General features: G+C 40.8%; 1 protein-coding gene across 1 annotated transcript in view; it reads right to left on the reverse strand.

Annotated features, from left to right (window-relative positions):
• The window catches only part of lamc3 (laminin, gamma 3), a 159,891-nt gene that overhangs the window by 25,922 nt on the left and 118,438 nt on the right, over positions 1 to 15,531 (reverse strand). Inside the window, exon 12 of the mRNA XM_086301216.1 lies at positions 14,883 to 15,110. Within this exon, the coding sequence (XP_086157342.1) occupies positions 14,883 to 15,110 (228 nt within the window). The remainder of the gene's footprint in view (positions 1 to 14,882; positions 15,111 to 15,531) is intronic.

Raw genomic sequence — 15,531 nt, forward strand, 5'->3', positions numbered from 1 at the left:
TCCTAAAAAAAACAGAAAAAACAAACTGTTGTTTTGAAACCTCTTTTGAAGAACAACTTGCACCTTTAAGCCACTCTAAAGGATTTACTCACGTGCAAAATGTGTTGATATACATGCGCGTGCATAAAATCCCCGATGAATTCTGCTCGATTTACTGAGCTGCTTTTTGCCCTCATGTCACATTTCAAAATCCATTAAGCTACGGGTAGTGCTGAATGATATGACATGATAATCGTAGAAAATACCCACAGCAGTGGAGGCACTGATATAATGTATGGGTATATGGAGTGAATGTAAAGCAGCTTTCGGTGACCTGCCGTGGCTCTGAAGTCACACGCTGAATCGAAGAGACCTATGTAGCGGTTTGAGCAACAACTTCTGAAGCCATTAAGACAAAAAAAATTCTCACATGATTTAAAGTGGCACATTAGTGTACCACAAAATAATAAGTGCTAACATTCTTGGAAGACATTAATTATAAGGTATAAAAATAGTATCTGCATTTGAGTTTCTTTGTGTGACTGCGCATATTTTTTTTTTTGGTGCACTGCAAGATTTTTTTTGTGTTTTAGTATTAATCAAATATTATATATATAATAATTAATTATATATATTATTTATATCTTCTACAGAACACCAGTAACATGAATCACAAATAATCTGCAGGCATGTGATTTACTTTTTTTTTTTTTTTTTTACTGAGTCCTCATTAAAATTTCCCATCACTCCCCTCATAGCCTACGGTGTAATTCAGTGAAAAGCTCTCTGCTGTGCATTTTTAAATCAGCTCACACTACTGAATATTGGAGTAAATAAATTCTTGCCTCTAGTTATGGGGGGGGGGGGTCACCGCAACCAGTGCCCCCCCCCCCCCCCCCCATCGTGAACCTGCGAGTATATGAGATGGAATAAAAGCTGCAAAGTCATTAGCGGTAACAATTATGCTTTTGCCTCATGAAGTGTAGACTTCTGGGAAAAAAAAAATTATTAGTTCTTCGACGATGTGAGGTGAATGATAGTAACTTTCAAGCATGTAATGCCAGTCATTTAAACAGAGCATTTAGCAATAATGATTGTTTCCAGCATGAAGAAGTGAGTCTTTCTTGAATTTCACAAGGCATTCCAATGACACTGATGTTGTGCAGTGTCAATCCCCAATGAGCCATAGTAAATTTAATGGCAGCAGAAATGTGCTGACTTTACTGAGTGTGAAGATGACTGAGCGTGATATGAGGCAGCGGAGCCACCGAGGGCCTCCTCGACGCTATTATCATTTTATCGGCTCCTCAGAAAAGCTAACGGCACGGATCGCAAAGTGACGCTGAATGGCAGGATCACGTGACGCTCCTCATCGTCATGCCAACCGCATCCCTTGAGAATCATTTTATCAATGAATCAATGACCGCTCACTCGGCCTGTTAATGAACTGGGATTTCTGTGATGCTAACGTCTGGAGCAGTGCGTTTTGAATCCTTTGACAAATCCACACAATCCTCCTATTCTGCTTTCACCTTCTCGCGCTCCTCCCCTTTCAGCTAAGGAGCCCTGCACTTCAGTGCTCTGCTCTCCTTGTCTCTTTTGTGATGGCAGAGCAATATTTCTCCTTGTTTTTTTTTTTCTTAAAGACGAGTCCTCCATCATATATATACATCACACTCCAAAAAAGCTATTTTCTACCAGTGCTTATTCTACCTGCGCCCCATCCCTGCACTCATTCTCTCTGCAGGAGCGCATTCACACCCAGGACTAATGCGCTTCATTAATGGAGCCACTTGTGGCCAATAGAAATACAGTGGAATGCATCACCGAGAGATAGCTGCAGGGGCGCAGGCGGCCACTGTGGAACAAATGAAAGACAGGCGGCTTCACTCATTTCTCTCGTTCACATCTGAGCATCATTCACTGCTCCTCTCTCAAACGGAGTCGTTCTTCCAAAGATAACGGTTATCGCCGCTCGTGGTAGCTTGTAATAACTTTAGCACCAGATGGAGACAGAAAAGGAGGAAACATATTCCAAGGAGAGATGGTTCTTAAATATTTTTTTTGTGTGTGTGTGTGTCTGTTTTGTTTTGAAAGAGATCGTAGCCCAACTCTCCTCTGTTATTACATTTGCCTCTAAAGTCTCAAGATTTATTTTCTGACTAAATTGAGTTTCTTAAGATCACCGCGTGTCATCTGCACCATCTTGGGAGGTCTTTCTGAGAATGAAGGGCGACGTGTGGGGCCCTTGATGACGTGTGAAGCCAGACACACAAGGAAAACAAGCAACTCAGCTGTGCCACTTAAGTGTTTAGGCTACTCGTCACTTCACGACTCAGCACAAACACGCATGAAAATAATCGTGGACTATAACAGATTCCTACATTTTCTGCCCCCCCTCCCATGCACATTAAACAATACTGCCGCACGGATGTGATTTCACAAACATGAGTTTTTCAAGAGCTCCACATTTTCCAGGAGGCTTGTCTCCTTAGCCCACTGGAACATTAAAATGCTTCTGGCCAAGGAAATTTATTTACTAATGCATGTGAACACACTGCTTTAATGAAGGGAAGGAGGAAAGAAAAGCAGAGACAGAGAGAGAACTTTTTGGCCTGCCACTTTAAGGCCTCAAGGGTGGAAGCCGGGTTAAATCTGCTGCGCGACTGTTATGGCAATGTTGTTCTCTAATTTAACACAGATATGCTGCTAGTGACTGCTGCTGCAGATGTGGCTTGTCATGGGCTCTGAATAAGTGGACTGCTGCAGAGGAGAGAGGGAGGGGCAGTATATTGTGTCCAGCGCCATACATAATGTGTGCAGTACGGATGACTGGGGAAATACGTTCTGTCGTGCTGTGACTGTGGAAAATAAATGCATCAATTGCTGTTTTGTGTATAGACGCTGTCAGCCAAATTGTTACAGCCAAGGCCCCCTGGGTATCCCGGGGATGGAAACTCTAACAGCAGTGGCTGTAGCTCATGTTGCCTCACTCTGGCTCTGGGTTACCTAGATGTTAGGGAGGAGCTGAACAAGAGATTTATGATGTCTTATTAAATGCTAATTCCATAAAACTGCTTAAAAAAGCCAATCAATAATAATCTTAAACTGCTTATTCTTTTTTCATGTAATTAAAAGGTGAGACTGTTATCTGAGACTTAACTGTAAGATCCACGGTGAGCCGTGTTATATGGCATGAAGAGACAAACTCAGGATGTTTGACTACTTCAGCCGTCCCCTAGACTAAAGTACCTCAACAACTAAACATTTATGTTTATAGGTTTGGAAGTTTATCTATTTTTTTTTCGTCTTTGCACATGTTAGATGGATTCCCATGCATTAAATTTGAATCGCAGCACTCACACTGTATAGATGTTAACCTCAGGATGAACTGTAACAACGTTGGCAGTTGCGTATATAAAGTTTTATCATCAGGTTAAAGCTGTTTAGTCTGTGAGCAAATAGCCATCAAACTAATGACAAACAAGCTCAAGTGAAAAGGGGGAACTACTAAACATTATAAACCCAGACTGCATATAAATGATTGATGTAGCAACCAGGATATCACACGTGCTTTGAGATGAGCACTTTGACCTCCACCATCTTGGTGCTTTTGAAAGTGGACCTGCCGACCGAGCAGTGCACGCTCACACTTGGCAATCAGAAAGTGCTTGCTTTGGGTCAAATCATCAGTAAACACGATATCTCCTTTCACTGCTTTGCTGATGATATTCAACTATATCGTGTCCTCAATCCCAGGATGGATAAAATCATCATACGCTTTGAGGGCATCCAATTCTTAACAGAATTTCCTTTAGCTGTTGACAATAAAACAGATTTTTTTTCTGAGACATTGCAAAATTGAGATTCATTTGCTTAGACTAGTGCATTTCACTTTACTCTGGTCTCAGTCAGTCCTCTCAGTCCTGTCTACAGCCTGTCCATAATGCTGCTGCTGGGGTCCTCATAGACACACGAAAAAAGAGATCATATTGCACCTCTGGTAGCTTCTCTCCACTGGTTGCCAGTGAGGTGTGGAATCAATTGCAAGAGCTTCCTGCTTGTTTACAAAGCCTCTCATGGCTTGACTCCTTCTTACATCGCTGACCCCTACAACCCTATTCAGTTTCCAGGTCCCTCCGGTCAGATGCTTCTGGCTTTCCCCCACTCTAGATTTAAACCCAGAGGAGACCGTGTCCTCTCTGTGTTTACCCCCAAACTGTGTAACAGCATTCCCTTCAAAGTCAAATTTTCTCCTTTCTTTTGAGTCTTTTAAAATTATGCCCATACCGCATTCCAGATACCTTGGAGCGCATTCCAGAAAAGGCGAGAAAAAACTTGTTTTGGTTCATAGCATCACTAGCAAAACAGCACAAGACTGCATGAGACTTTGCACTTAAAAAACACATTAATAGACAGAGTCTGGTTAGTGCTCTACATATGGCTCATTTAGTGAGTCAATAATACATAACAGTGGCAGTACAAATGAAATGTTTACAGTTTTACTACGGTTTATGTTCAGTGCCGCCATCTTGGATTGCTAACTGGATTGGATTTACCACCTCAGGGTGTTATGGTAAGACTTTCCGAGAGGAAAATTGAAGTTAAGGGGGCATTCCACAAAAAGTTCTGACTGGGACTACCAACTTCTTCAGGAATGCACCGTTAAACTTATTTTTACTTACTAGCATTTGAGTCTGTCTGTATCTTTTTTGTCCATGACTGTGTATGTTTAGCACCTACTAAGATATATTTCACTTATTTCTTATCTATTCTTTTTTTTTCTAATCCTCCTTTTGTACAACACTCTGATCTTCTTGAAAAGATACACTACATAGACAAAAGTACTGGGCAACCTACTGATTACACCTACAGGAGCTACTTAGCCTTAGAAGCCCACTCAATGAAGTTCCTTGTGCTCATGTTAATACCAAAAATGGTTTGGAACTCAGCAGTCAGTGAATCAGTAGAGCGTTGGTGACTGAGGACTAGACGACGCTGCCCTGTAACTTCACATGTTCTGTACCAATGAAGTTGATTGTGGAACATGTAGGAGAATAGACCTTTATGACTTGTTGCAGTGGCATCCTATTACAGCAGCATCGGTGAATTACCCATTCTCTCACAAATGTTTGTAAAGGCAGACTGAATGGCAACAATCTTGATTTTATGGACCTGTGACAACGTGACTGAAAACACCAGAATTTGAAGATACAAGGTATGGCCCAATACTTTTGTCCATATAGTGAAGGTTCACCTATCATATCAGGACATATACACACCAATAAAGTCTTGGAAGAGGCCATAGAAAATTATAATTGAAAGGCTATTTTCTCACATAAGACTATACAATCTGATTTGCAACCAGAGGAGTTGGCTCTTGCTGGCTTTTACAAAATATGCACATTTCCAAATTGGCTTCACTCGGAAGCTGCTTCATCTTTTGAATACAATCTGTGATTAAGCTTAAATAGTTAATTCATTTATTAGAACTGACATTGGCAATTAGTGCAAAGTCCAAAGCACCATCATGGCGGTAGATTTTTTCCCCCTCTTGTTTTTATTCTTTAAATCTTTGCCCATCTGTAAGTGGTCAACCATTCTGAATCCAATTAGTACCTAATGTAAGGAGCGGTTTTAATGTTCAATCCTCAGTATGATCCTTCTCAGGGCTTTTCCAATTGTTTCCAGCCAAAAGCATATTGCCACATCATTTTCATTATAAAATAATTAACATAAACAACGCAATAATGGGTTCATGTGGCACAAAACTGCAATTTAATATTGTTATTTTAAAAGTCAGGCATGATTAAAAACAACACTGGGTCTGTTTTATTCAGTCATTTAATTATTCTCTCTTTCTTTGCACAAATAGAATATTATAAATGGGAAATCACACACGAGGTAGGTATTTGTGCATTTTTATTAATGTGAAGTGATGGGATTAAGTATTTAGTTTATAGGGATTTGAAGGGGAAGCTCAGTTTGATCTGAGCGATCGTTAGCTGTGTTTGTAAGTCCACGCTGTGCATCCACAAACTGGGATCATTGGGCCAGTTTATAAATGCAGACAAATCACGTGTTTTCAGCACTTGGCTTTAATATTCAGGCGATGAAGACGGCCAGCTTCATTCAGTCTATCACACGCACCTGAATACAGCATGTGCATCTCCTCCAAAGCCGCTGAATAAAAAGGTCTTTCTTTTCCTTGTTCTGTTTCATAACAGCATATGCTTGTTTCTCACTTTGACATTTGTGCAGGGCCAAATTTTTGAATAATGTGCACTGGTTTTGCATAACTAAATGTCACGCCCACTGCAGTCTGGTGGAGGAGGTCAGGGAACTGAAGCGATTTTTTTTCTCCTGGTCTGGGCTTTTGAGCAGTGAAGTACATTGAAATCAGGCTAATAAAGGCCATCACCCAGAGTACCTGTCTCCTTGCATCAATTAAGGCACAGATGAAGAAATGACCAAGTGTGCTGCTTACTGCATGCTCATTAGAATGCCAAGTTAAACTGGAGAATGCTGTGAGTCAGTGTTTACCAACAAAGGGGCACTTTAGAAGGAGATAGAGGAAGTCAGGGCGCGCATTTCCCAAATGCCTCCTTAAATGCCATCGTCAGCCTCTCTAAGGTCATTAGTTGGAAAAATCTTTCAGAGAAAGTTGAGGCAGAAGAACTGATACAGAGGGAAGCTGGCTCTAGTGGTGGTTTATTCAGCCCCTTAATCTCTCTGGTGGGTTGCATTTGTTGCAGGCTAAGCCCTGAAATGCCTGGCCTGTATCAGCATGATGGGATATGAGGAGCGACAGTGAGGGGAAAAGGAAGTGAAAAAGTGCAAAATAAGACAGATGTAGTCCGTTACAAAGCATCTTTCCATGTAATTTCTACTGCTGATCCTATTTGGCACGCTTTACTTATCTCCTCACGACCAGCACATTTATTCTACACAAAAATAAACAGAAAGATAAACAATGTGCTCACTCTCTCTGCCCGTCTTAGCTTCTAGTCACACTGTCAGTGATTGCAGATTTGAAAAGGTTTCGACCTTTCCCTGATGAAATCAGTTCAGACAAGGAAAACTCAGTGCAACGAACTAGCTACATCCATAAAATTACACAGAAAAAAGGAATTTTACCGACCTGAACACAAACAAAAGATATAAAAAAGAAAAGAAAATTGAAGCAATGTCCTCAGAAATCCCCCCACAAGTATTTATACTGGTTACTGAATTTGTTGGTTTGCACTCACTTTCAAAAAAATCCAGAAAACAACAGATTAGTAAAATGTAATAAATCGATTTGCATGTCACTGAATGAATTAAGTATTTGGTCCTCTACATCCCAGCCAGAATTCTGGCTCCCACAGACTGGCTGTGTGTCCAAGAGGCACACAGATTACAAGGAAACAATCAATCAATTACCGATCCTGCTGATCTCAACTTGTTATGTGTACAAAGTACACCTGTCTGCATAAACAATTTCTTCAATTCCGACCTCTCCACCACCATGGGCAAGACCAAAGAGCAGCCAAATGATGTCAGGCACAAGATTGTAGACCTGCACAACACTGGCATGGGCTACAAGACAATCAGCAAGAGGCTTGGCGAGAAGTTGACAGCTATTGTTTGATTATTCAGAAATGGAAGAAATGTAAAATGACCATCAGTTGCCATCTGTCTGTGTATCTACATGCAAGAGCTTATCTCTTGGGGTAAGGATGATCATAAGAAAGGTCTATTGAATATGAAATTGCAACCCAAAACTAGAAAGGTGGAACTTGTTCATGATCTGAAGGCAGTTGGGAACACAGTCAGCAAGATCATTGGTAACACACTGCACTAGATTGAATTGAAATCTTGCAGCGCCAACAAGGTTCCCCTGCCTAAAGAAGCACATGTACAGACCTGTCTTAAAAAGTTTGCCAGTGAACATCTAAATGAGTCAGAGAAGGTTTGGGAGAAGGCGCTGTGGTCAGATGAAACCAAATCAAGCTCTTTGGCATCAAACCGACCCACCATGTTTGGGGGAAGAAACTGGCTGAGTATGACCCAAAGACACCATCCACACAGTCAAGATGGAAACATTATGCTTTGTTCTAAGGGTTCAGGATGACTTCACTGCACTGAGGGCCAATGAAAGGGGGCCTTGTGTTGCAAAATCTTGGACCAGAACCCCCTTCCCTCAGTCAGAACACAGAAGATGGGTTTGAGTAGGTTTTCCGGCATGACAGTAACCCAAAACTTACCACCAAGGCAACAAAGGAGTGGCTAAAGAAGAAGCACATTAATGTCATGGAACGACCTAGCCAGTCTCCAGACCTAAGTCTGATAGAAAATCTGTGGAGGAAGTTGAAGCTTCAAGTTTCCAAGCAGCAGCCAAGAAACCTAAAGGATTTAAAGAGTTTCTGTAAAGAGGCTGAGAAGGGTTCTTGTCTTCTTGTACTAAGTCAAGTTTTGCTGGAGGATCAAACACTTATTTCACTCAATGACATGCAAATCAATGCATAACTTGAAAACCCAAGTCTTTTGCACAATGCTGTACATGAGATGGATGTTGCAGCTTTTATATATACCGACCACCTCCCAGTGATGGTAGTGTTTTCTTAAGACGTAAGTATAAATGTAACGCACCCTGTAAGAGAACACAGGCCTATTAGAAAGAGGCGCTAACAGGGGAACTCAGATAAAGCTCCCTAACACTCACTAACCAGCACAGTGTTGAGAGCATCGTGTGTTTCAATTGTTTCTTTGATTAATGAGCGCTCTCCTGCAATATGGGGTGCATAGAAAATTGAGTGTTCCCATTTTATCTATACATTATAATTATGCCTCCATATCCCCCTTGAGATCATAAATTAGGGCCTCTGCCCAGTTTTATGGATGGTGTATATGCAATTACCACAGCCAACATGCTATAAAGAAATGCGTCCGGTCCTGTGGTGTGGTGTAGTAAAGTAAAGGTTTGTGAAACTGTGGAAACCTATAGTGTACACATATGTTCTTTTTTTTTTTTTTTTGCATTCTAACAACATGTGTCTGACTTCATCGGCCCTGCAGCACAAGAGCTCGGCAGAGAGTTCCACCACAAATATTAACATTTCCAATCTGTTGTGCTGCTCTACAGCAAATAGGACCGACACGACTCAGGGAGTGTTAATAAATCATGATTATGAAGCACCATTGGCTGCAGCTTCCCTCGGCAGCCAGCGAATAAATTCCATCCCAGTTTTGTCTGTGGGCACACCCCGCATGATGATACAAGTCGTTAGGTAATTATACAGCAATTAAGATTCTGATAGAAGAAACAGCAGGTTGGTCCGCCCTCCTAGTGACACACGATGAACAGGATGTCTCTAATCAACTTACTTTGATAGTTCCCCTTGACCAGAACTTATAGATTCATGGAGCGCCTCTCTTGCTTGTTTGCTTGCTGTTATATAAAGGAAGCCGGCTTGTGTTCACAAGGCGACAAGCCATCATCATTCATTTCCAAAAAAAAAAAGAAGAGGATAATTTTAACTAGCTTCCTTTTCTAATAAACAGCCAGCGCTATTCAAGTGTCAGTCCAGGGCACACATCATAAGAAACATTTATAATACATGACTCAGAGGACACATTGCTTTCCTCTCATTCATCATTTGCATAGTGTCTGAGCCAGGTATATATTTTTAACGCATCCTGAAAAGTGTCTGTGTGGGTGTGTATGTGTGTGTGTGTTTGTTCAGTGAAAATTGTTCATAATTTGAGGAGACCTGACAGGGGAAAATGATAAAGATACGATTACGACACTCCAAAGTATCGCTTGCTGTGTATAAACCACTTTGATGCCAAAACTGTTAAGCAAGTTCATGATTGAGTTAATAAAAATTGCACGGATTGTGTTCAAACGATGCTGAAAACACAAAACTGATTTTCATTTATTACCTCCCCACTTTCCCTCTCTGTGGTCCAAGTTGAAGTACTAATGCTACTACCTCCTATTTAAAATAAAAGCATTTGTTCGCCTTCGTAAAAGCATAAAAGAACAGCATGGACTACTATGCCAATATAAAGGAAATACAACAATGAAAGACAGAAGGCCACATAGGGAGTAGAAACTGGAGAACGCTCCCCACAGAGGGGAGTAAAGGACGTAAAAAGGAGAAGAAAAAAAACATAACAAAGTCAAGGTGACTGGTGAGAGCAGGTGGAGTTTTTAGCTGACAGGAAGAAGGAAGCGGGAGAGAGCAAGAGACTGACAAGGGAGTCTGCCGAACAAGAAGAGGCAGAGAGGGAGAGAGAAAGAGCGTGTGACAGAGAAGGAGACAACCAGATTGAGAAGAGACATAAGAGACAGGAAATCTGCAAGCAAATTAGACATCATTAGCCAAGAGGCGGTTAACAAGTCTAATTAGGGGAGAGGCAGGCAGGCAGTGATACTAGACTTGCTTCCGGACCTCAGACACATGCACACAGAGTCAGTGATATAACCCACACACACTCACACACACAAACATAATGCGCACTCTCAGCCAAAGCTCCAGGCATCTCTTAACTAGGTCATATCTCTGAGTCTTCAAGTTGTAGGGTAGGAAAGAAGACGGGTAAGGAGAGGAAGAGAGAGATTGAGGGAAGATAAAGGATGGAGGGTGAGACCTTGGATGGGATAGTTGTCTGCTCTTGGTGAGATGGAGTCGTTTAAAAGCTGTGCGAACGAGATAGCGTGGAAAAGGCTCAGGGAGGAAAATAAAGAGCGCACGCTGACAGACATGTAAGCATATCTAAATAAGCGCACACAGGTTGACTTGTTTACACACCCAACAGCTGCCGTTTTACTTCTGTCATTTATGGAACGTTACATTTGGGATGTGAATGTGAAAGCGTGCTCCGACTGCTGTTATTGTCGCCCACAAGAAAAAAAGTCTGGTACTTTAAATACAGACTCTTAGATTATCTGTTATTATAAAGATTAGTTGAAATGAGGATACTGCTGTATTAGTAGAGCCACCCAGTTTTTAAGTTTTGAGTGATAGCTTGCCAATGCTCCTGAGGGATGGCTGAGCTACATTCCCTTGAAGTGATGATGACTGAATGTCAGTTCTAGAAAGACTAAAAAAAAGAAATGTTTCAGTCAAAGAGCCTCCATCTTTCTGTTCTTCCCCTCTCTCACGGGCCCAGTGATAGAAAATATTGTCTCAAGAACCCGTGATGATCCCTCGTGTCATGTAACACTGGCTGAATACTTCAGACTTCATTTTAGAACTAGAGATTTGGATCTGTATTTTATTGAATGGCATTATATTGAAATGCCCTTTTCCCAAATTCATTTGGAAAAAGGGCATTGCAGCTCCCTCCTCGTGGAATCAGATGCAACATCTCTTAAAACTTTAAGAGCTGGTCTCGCTAAATGTATTTAAGGTGTTTTTAGGTAACCTGGAGGCAGTTACTTCAGGCTACAAATGTTTTTCATGAATATTACGACTCACCCAAGACTATGCCTTTTACTTATGTTTTGGGCTTTATTGACAAAGAACTTCAAGAATTTTGGTGGTTTTTGCTTTTTTACTACTTGTACTACTTTTTTTATCACTTGTAGTAGATTTGCATACTTGCCTGTTCTGTGTGTATTTACTACTGTTGATTGTCCTGGACATCATTTTGGGGTTGGAACACAATGCTAAATTTTGCTCTACAAGGGCCTGATATCCTCCCTCCTCTTAGAAACTATATCAGGTAAAAAGAAAATTCTTTGTTTTTAGATTCATCAGGTCACAATAAGCCCAAATAGCAAAGAGAAATTTAAAAATGCATGCCATGAAAGAGTTTGGGTCTTAGGAAGTTAATTTTAGATCCCATTACATTTTTCAGTAACACAGTAATGTAACGCATTACTGGGCTAAATACAGTAATGACATTATAGCTAGAATGACGGTGTTACTTGCGTTACAAAGCTCCTTCAATTATCTGAGGAAGATTGAGCAAATAAACAAATAAATAAAAAAAAGAAAAAGCAAAAAAATCAAATGACTGCTTTGAAGTCTCTTTGGGCTGGCTTTTAACTCTTTGTGTTCTTGGTTTTGTGTTCATGTGTAAACACTAAAAGAAAGATCCTATTTGCCGTCATCAGGACAGGGATTTGTGTCAGTGTGTGGGACTGTAGCCTCAGGTTTATTCTGTTAAGTGGCTTGGTAATGCGTAACTAATGTAGCAAACAGCGTAACTGATTACTTTATCTGGCAAGTAATTAAGTAATGTACTACATCACTTTTAAGGAAAGTAATGAGTAATGTGCAAAACTTGTTTTTTTTTAGTAATGCCTCCGACATTGAAAAAGAGACTCTATAAACAATAAACACTAATAGAAACTAATAGTGGCATTATTGAGCACTTCCACATGAGACTAACGGTAAAACTGTACTCAAATATGACACAATGAAATTTACACTTTTCTACTTTTTTGTCTTGATTCTGAATTGACACTTGAAGCTGTCAAAACAATATGTGAAATTATTCACAGTGGTTTGTTACTGTTATCTATCAGAAAGAGCATTTCTCATTCTTTGTTTGCAAATAATGTTTTAGCACATTTAGGCAAATGACCAGACACAGCTGCTGGGAATTGCGACAAATGTCAGTTGGATTTGTTTTTGTCAGCAAAATGCATTTTACTGTTTTTCTATAAGACGAGTAGTTTAACTCTCCAAAGTTAGTTTTTTCAACGTGCAGGTCATCAAATGTAGAATAGTACAGAAAAGCCGACATTTCATAAATTGCATTGTTATGGAGTGGCTGATGTGATCAACCAGTAAATTTGTTTCCAGGTGAAACGCAAGGAAAGCTTCAAGGAAGGCATATATTGCCCAGCTAGCTTTGCTCCTTCAAGTCACACTACATAGTATTCTTTAATTGATTTTGAGTGGTTGCTGGAAGTTTCTGCGTTTCCTGGCAAATTGCTGGCAAGATGTGTAGTCCCGGACTAAGTAATTAACGGTTCTGGTAGCTTGCTTGCTATCGCTAGCTTAAATTGGACACAAAGAGATATACGGTGGTGCACCAAAAAACACCTTGCGGTTACTTTGGTTACTAGGAGACTTTACAGGTTTAAGTCATGAGTATTTTTTTTACAATTTTATGACACTTGAGAGACACAGAGTTACAATCATTTCTGATTCTGCTCAGAGAAAAACATTGAAGCTAAAGCGTGCCCTTGGAGAAGAAACAGGAGTAATAATGTGTGATATTACAGTATATGAAGGGGGAGACAACACAAAATAGGAAGCTGTATTTTGATTTGTTTACTGTTTTGTCTCCTGTTACACTGCAATAGAAAGCATTTAGCATCAGTAGTTTACATGTATTTTTTTCTTTTCTATCCAGTGCAGTGTTATTGTTTTCCATTCTCAATTACATTACTATCCCTGCAAATTTACATGCAAATGTGAGTGCTCTTTTGCCTGACAATGTAAAACGTTGTGCTCCTGAAATCAGCATCTAAACAGTATTCAATTAGCAGTCAGTTATCATAATAATATTCTGGTACAGTGGGCATTCAGCAAGAGGACAAAAAAAAGGAGGACAAGAATTAGGACAAAAGGAGATGAGAAACACACTTCTAGGATTTTCCAGGCTCATCTTGTTTCCTCCCACAGCCCAAATACAGTATTTTTGGTTAATTAGTGATTCACAATTGGCTGTAGGTGTGGATGTGTGTGTTTCTCCATTATCCCTGTGATGGACTAGCATGGTGTACTCAACATTTCTCCACTGTATGCTGGGAAAGAATCCAGACCCCCCTGGTAACTCTAAGCTGGATAAGGCCCCAATCTCACAGGCTTAGAGACCAGTCAGTGACCCCCTTGCTACTGCTGATGATTTGAAAAAAATGTGGAAGGGTTGCTGGCTGGGTGAAATCAATTGCAAAAATACTTGCTGAATACTAGAATCCCGAGCCTCCTAGTAGATGCACCTATGATATCAATTTCAAAATCCTACGTTGCCTTGTTCTCAACTTATTGCATTCACAAGATTTTCAGGAAGCCTGGCCTTTGACCTGAACCTTGAGATCGAGGTCACTGAGATTTGACCTCGCCCAGGATTTTTAGTAGAGACACTTGTGGTATCAATTTCAAATTCCTATGTCTCTTCATTCTTGAGATATTGGATTCACAAACATTACCAGATGCAATAAATAAGGAATCTGCAAAACTGCATTATGCGAATCATTACTTCTTCTTCTCTATTGCATTTTTCAGCTCTACACCTGCCCCCTAGGATGAGGAGGATGTGCGTGGACTCTTTTGCACTTCTAAACCGGACGCCATTACCTCCCTGCCTGCTGCCATCGGCATAGCCCGCATTGGCTCTACATAGATTCACCACAGACCTCCAGTAAATGGACCCTGTGACAATGGACAGATGGACGAATAGATAGCGAGCTATAGGCTATTTACAAAAATCCACCTCTATTAAAAAGGATTATTCTTTATTATTTAGACCACTCTTGACTTCTGAATTCCATGTGAAGTTTGCCATATGTGTTTTCTTTTTTATATTTATACTCTCCAAACTTTAGTTTACACTTCTGACCAACACTCAAGATGTTTTCTCGTATACAACCAAGGCCCCCCAAAGACACAGAGAGATTAAAAAAAGCTGTTTTGACAGACTGTGGCACCCTCCCTATAAGTAGTACGTTGACTGTGAAACTAGTGAAGTGCACCTTTAAAAATGAAATGCACTTGATTTATGAATTCAACATTTTCATGCTTTTTTTTCCCTACTTCAGCTGGAGTCGCTGAAACAGAAATACTGCTGACTGGCTGTCAGTGAAGTGGCACCAAATTCATTATGAATTCCTGACATTTTTCTAATTTATCACATGAACACAGCTGTGTACAACGCAATGTCAATGTTTCACTTATTACCTGTCTCTGGATGGCACGTTCCATGCTGGTGGCAGTTGCATGGAACGCATGCCGAGAGAGGCCCTCTAGCAGGCTCTTCCCGGGTAAATCCGGGGGCACACTGTTCACAAAACTGGCCCGCAAAGCCCGGGGGACAGGAACAGGATTCCACCCACAGAGCAGGAGGAAAGGCTGGGTCAGCTGAGACGACTGCTGAGGTCATGGTTACTCCTGCGAGCTGTGATGTGTCTGGCAAGGAAGGAAAAGGAGGAATGTCAAAGATGTTAATACAAATCTTTCTCTGGAATAAGCGACAGGTGCAAGTGTGTGTGTGTGTGTGGTGGTGGTGATAGTGGGAGGTCTCTGCATCTTGTTAAGCAGTAGGTTATTAGCATTTGTTGCAGTGCCGTCCCTCTCTCCCTGTCTCATTATAGGTTTTGGCCTGTGTTTACATTTTACAGCCAGATACACACATGCACCCACACATACACACTAACACAATAACCGATTCATCCACCCACACGGCCATAAATGCCGCACTTAATGCTTGCTTACACACATGTGCCTGCACGTGCCCACACACGTACACTTGTGATCCAGGGACTCTTTGATATAGCAAATGAATAAATCACTGCAGCAGAGCAAGACAAGAAAAAAAAAACAGACAGGA

This window comes from Aulonocara sp. 'chitande type north' Nkhata Bay, linkage group LG7 (assembly GCF_057382095.1).
Source record: "Aulonocara sp. 'chitande type north' Nkhata Bay isolate Kocher_YH1m ecotype deep benthic linkage group LG7, A_spYH_male_GT1.1, whole genome shotgun sequence".
NCBI lineage: Eukaryota > Metazoa > Chordata > Actinopteri > Cichliformes > Cichlidae > Aulonocara > Aulonocara sp. 'chitande type north' Nkhata Bay.